The following is a 4408-nucleotide window of genomic DNA, read 5'->3' as shown; positions in this document are numbered from 1 at the left end:
TTTTGTCTTTGTGTATCTTTAGTAATGTAAAGCAGTCATGATCAACTTTAAATTGCAACAAGTTTTTAAAATGAATTTAAATATAAATATCAGTGTACCTTGTTGCTTATGTATATTGCAAAACTATTAAGGACAAAACATGAAAATCAAAAAGAATATTTTTTTAAGATGAATGTGAATGTTGGTGTTTGTTAAAAAAATACACATACTTTTAAATATCTTTGTTTTACCTGTTTTGTGTAAAATGTGTGTATTTTAGATATTAATATCCACAGTAGTTTCACGCAGAATTAATTTTTTTTACCAAAATGCATTAAAAATAAAATTATAAGCAAAAGAAAACATTTTTTTGCTTTAAAAACAAAACCTGTTGTTTAAACACATAATTTCAAATAATCCAAAATAACGTTTATTTTTTCCAGCTATATTGAACATAACAGAGTACAAAACACAACATCAAGGAATCACATCGATCATCATCAGCAACAATCATTGCCATCATTCCGAACTTATTTAGCCACATCAAGTAATAAACGTATCAGAAATAACTTTTAATTTGAAATCTTTTGATTAAAAAGATGACAGACGCTTTAGACATCGTCACAAAGTCAAGTATCGCGATACTTCTAACGTGACGTCACTTCCCGTCAGAGCCTTGATTTTTTTTCAAAGAAGCCAATCAGCGCCCGCGGTCAGATGCTTTCGCTCGAACAACCCAATCAGAAACCATTGTACCGACAATTTAAAGGTCAGCGCAGCATTTTCTGAACATTTCCTTTTCTTCAGAGGAGAGGTGAGTTAATTTTAAGCTGTCTTTCTCAAACCTACGAAGAATTTCATGTAATTGCTCCCAAATGTTATGTCTTTCAAACTTTTACTTTGATAAACGTCGCTTCACCCAAACACATGTCACTTTTGGAAGTCGAATAATGAGCTCAGCATGCGTGCTTACATCTATTTTAGGACAGTTTGTACTTAATATGTTAATCTTGTGTTTTGCAGGTTTTACATTTGATCAGGACTTAACTTTGCCGTTTTCGGCTCGTTTTTTTCCAATCAAAAATGTCTGAAACTCCACGCTTGACTCAGTTTAAGAACAAAGGCAAGGATGCCAACGTGAGTTGACCCAGGCCGGCCTCATGATCTCAAAGTACGGCATGTCGTCGCTGAGTGCAGCCGTGCAGGTGTGTGACGTTTTCACGTGATTGTTGCAGGAGCTGCGACGCAGGAGGGTGGAGGTGAACGTCGAGCTCCGGAAGGCGAAGAAGGATGATCAGATGTTCAAGAGGAGGAATGTGGCGGCGGCTCCGGAGGAGGCCACTTCTCCTCTTCAGGAAAGGACTCAAAACTGCCAAGTAAGCTCTGTTCCAATTCTTTTAAGTAATAACAAGGAGCAAGCAAATGTTAAAAAGCGCCAGTTGTGACTATCAACTGACCAAAAAAACTAGTTCTTCTCTGTAGTGAAACATTGTCTCGTTTAATTTTCTTAGATTTCTTCATAGTCACTAATTGCTCCACATGTGATTTCATGCAGAACTCCAGGCAGTGGACGATTGAAGAGATCGTCTCTGGGCTGAACAGTGGCAGCCGTGAGTCCCAGCTGCAGGCGACCCAGGCCGCACGGTAACACCTGCCCCCACCCAAAAAAATTTAAGTGTTCTGATCCACAGCCAAGTTATAAGCTCCAACTTTTCTATTTTTTAATCCAGGAAACTTTTGTCACGCGAAAAACATCCTCCCATTGACCAGATGATCAGCGCCGGCCTCATCCCCAAGTTTGTGGCCTTCCTGGGATTGATGGATTTTCCTCCCATCCAGTTTGAGGCCTCCTGGGCTTTGACAAACATCGCCTCCGGAACGTCCGATCAGACGGCCGCTGTGGTTGAGGGCGGGGCCATCCCCGCCTTCATAAACTTGGTCACGTCCCCCCACCTGCACATCAGCGAGCAGGCGGTCTGGGCTCTTGGAAATATTGCTGGTAAAGGAACGACTGTTGGGGAAAATTGTCATGAAAATGTTTTCTTGGCTACAAGTCTCTTCCTCCTTCAGGTGACGGATCAGCTCTCCGAGACAGAGTGATCAAGCATGGAGCTGTGGCCCCTCTGCTGAGCCTGCTGGCCGTCCCTGACCTGAATGTGTTTACTGTAAGTTTCGTTTCTTTAACCTCTGGTGGCGTCCCGGCACGTTGAGACGTTCCAGTTTCACAGACATATGTTCATTTTCTTTGTCTGGATTCTTTACAGCCTGGCTTTTTGAGAAACGTGACGTGGACGTTGTCGAATCTTTGCCGCAACAAGAACCCATCCCCACCCATAAGCGCCGTCCAGCAAGTCATGCCCGCCCTCATCCGGCTTCTCCACCATGATGACCGGGAGGTGCTGGCTGACGCCTGTTGGGCCGTTTCCTACCTGACAGATGGTTCAAACGACCGCATAGAGATCGTGGCCGGGACGGGTTTGATTCCCCGCCTGGTGAAGCTGCTCGGCTTTGAAGAGCTGCCCGTAATTGTAGGTATCCGCTTCCTTCTGCTTCTAGTGAGGTTTCGCAGGATTGCGAAAGTCACCTTTGACCTTTCCTCCAGACTCCAGCTCTGCGTGCCATTGGCAACATAGTGACGGGTACAGACGAGCAGACTCAGGCCGTTCTGGATGCCGGGGCCTTGTTCATGTTCCCTAAACTGCTGCGGCACAAGAAGCCCAACATTCAGAAGGAAGCCGCCTGGACTCTGTCCAACATCACAGCCGGGAAGGACTCTCAGATCCAGGAGGTCATCGATGCCGGCCTGGTGCCGTACCTGGTGGACCTGCTGGTGCGGGTAAGTCACGAAGGAGCGTTCGGTCCGATCCATAACAGTCAGAGCTCCTTGTCACATTCCTGCAAAACCCTCTGTCCCTGCAGGCTGACTACAAAACCCAGAAGGAGGCTGTGTGGGCAGTTACAAACTTCACCAGCGGGGGCACTGTTCAGCAGGTGGTGTACTTGGTCCAAGCAAACGTTCTGGAACCCCTGCTGAATCTGCTCTCCTCCAAAGACTGCAAAACCGTCCTCGTCATCCTGGATGCAATAACCAACATCTTTTTGGTGAGTAGACGTTTTTGTCGATTACGTTTATGACTTTGCGTCATTTTTACGCCCAAACGTTTTGTTTTGAAAGGCTGGAGATAAGATCGGGGAGTCCGACAAACTCAGCCTAATGATTGAAGAATTTGGCGGCCTGGACAAGATCGAGGCGCTGCAGGCTCATGAGAACGAGATGGTCTACAAAGCTGCTCTCAATCTGATTGAGAAGTACTTCTCTGAAGAGGTTGGTGGTGTTGTGGAGCGCGGAGACTGTCCTCCCTCTGAAGCTCTCTGACTGGGTTTTGTCCTCATTTCAACAGGAGGAGGTGGTGCAGTGTGTGGTTCCACAAGCAACGGATCACTCGTACACTTTCCAGATCAGCGATGACCAGAGCACTTTCAATTTCTAAATGGCTTCTGCTGATGTCTGCACTGCCGCCTCTATGCTACTGTTTGTCGGTTTTCTATGTTTTGTACAAAAACTTTTAACACAAGTTTGTAAATAAAGTTATTGAATCTTGCCATGTTTGTCATAAAATGCATTTTTTCATATTTAAATTCAGATTTGTGCATTGGTGGATCATATCTACGAAGCGACGGTTAGAATTTTAATCCAACAATTCAAAGGGCTAAGAGTTGGTCCAAAAATGAGTTTTTGGGTCAGTTTTTGACCATCTGGATTTGTAAGTTCTACCTATTTAAAGGATTGTGTTGCTGTACTGTGCTCCTCAGTGAATGAGTTCTTATCCAGATGAGTAAAACAAAGGTATGTGGATCTGACTAAGTGGATGCATCAGAATGGAACCATATAGCAAAACTGTAGTATTTCCTTCACTGAAAGTTTCTTCAAATGGCAGTTCTTTTGTCTGCTCCTGATTGACGTGAGAAAAATGCCACCAAAACATGTTAAAGTCGCCATCAGAGTGGTTCCCTAAAGGCGGGTGTTGACGCTCTGTGCTCCCTGAGTGACCTAGGTAAAAAGTTTTAATACCGGTTTCATAATCCCCATCTTATAAATAATCTCAAACTAAATCAGACCATGCTTTGTAAAGGGGGATTTTCATAATCTAATACAATAATATTCTAATAAGCTAAGTTATTTTCTAAAAAAAAGTGGTTTACAAAGACGTGTATACTTCTCAGGAAAGGTATTTCACCCAAATTGTTTTATTCATTTGACATGTATTCCAGTAACAGGGGATTTTGTTTATTTGTATTGATTACACTTTTCTAAACTTCTTTTGAAAGTTCAATAATTATATAGTTGTCATACTAAAAAGCCACAAATTAAAATGCATTTGCAGTGAAAAAAGTGGCATCTATCTGATCAATTGGAAAAATGCATATG

General features: G+C 43.1%; 1 protein-coding gene across 1 annotated transcript; it reads left to right on the top strand.

Annotated features, from left to right (window-relative positions):
• The first annotated feature begins 654 nt into the window (after nucleotides 1-654).
• LOC101160561 (importin subunit alpha-1) lies at nucleotides 655-3582 on the top strand. Its single transcript, XM_004071820.2, has 11 exons — nucleotides 655-793; nucleotides 1003-1116; nucleotides 1215-1355; nucleotides 1535-1623; nucleotides 1710-1978; nucleotides 2050-2144; nucleotides 2244-2507; nucleotides 2582-2815; nucleotides 2899-3081; nucleotides 3155-3304; nucleotides 3381-3582. Exons 2-11 carry the CDS (start codon nucleotides 1063-1065, stop codon nucleotides 3468-3470), a joined length of 1569 nt encoding a protein of 522 aa, XP_004071868.1. The 5' UTR covers nucleotides 655-793; nucleotides 1003-1062; the 3' UTR covers nucleotides 3471-3582.
• Nucleotides 3583-4408: the final 826 nt, after the last annotated feature.

Source organism: Oryzias latipes, chromosome 8, assembly GCF_002234675.1.
Source record: "Oryzias latipes chromosome 8, ASM223467v1".
Lineage (NCBI taxonomy): Eukaryota > Metazoa > Chordata > Actinopteri > Beloniformes > Adrianichthyidae > Oryzias > Oryzias latipes.
The sequence above is the reverse complement of the archived record's forward strand: the minus strand, read 5'-3'. Positions and strand labels throughout refer to the sequence as shown.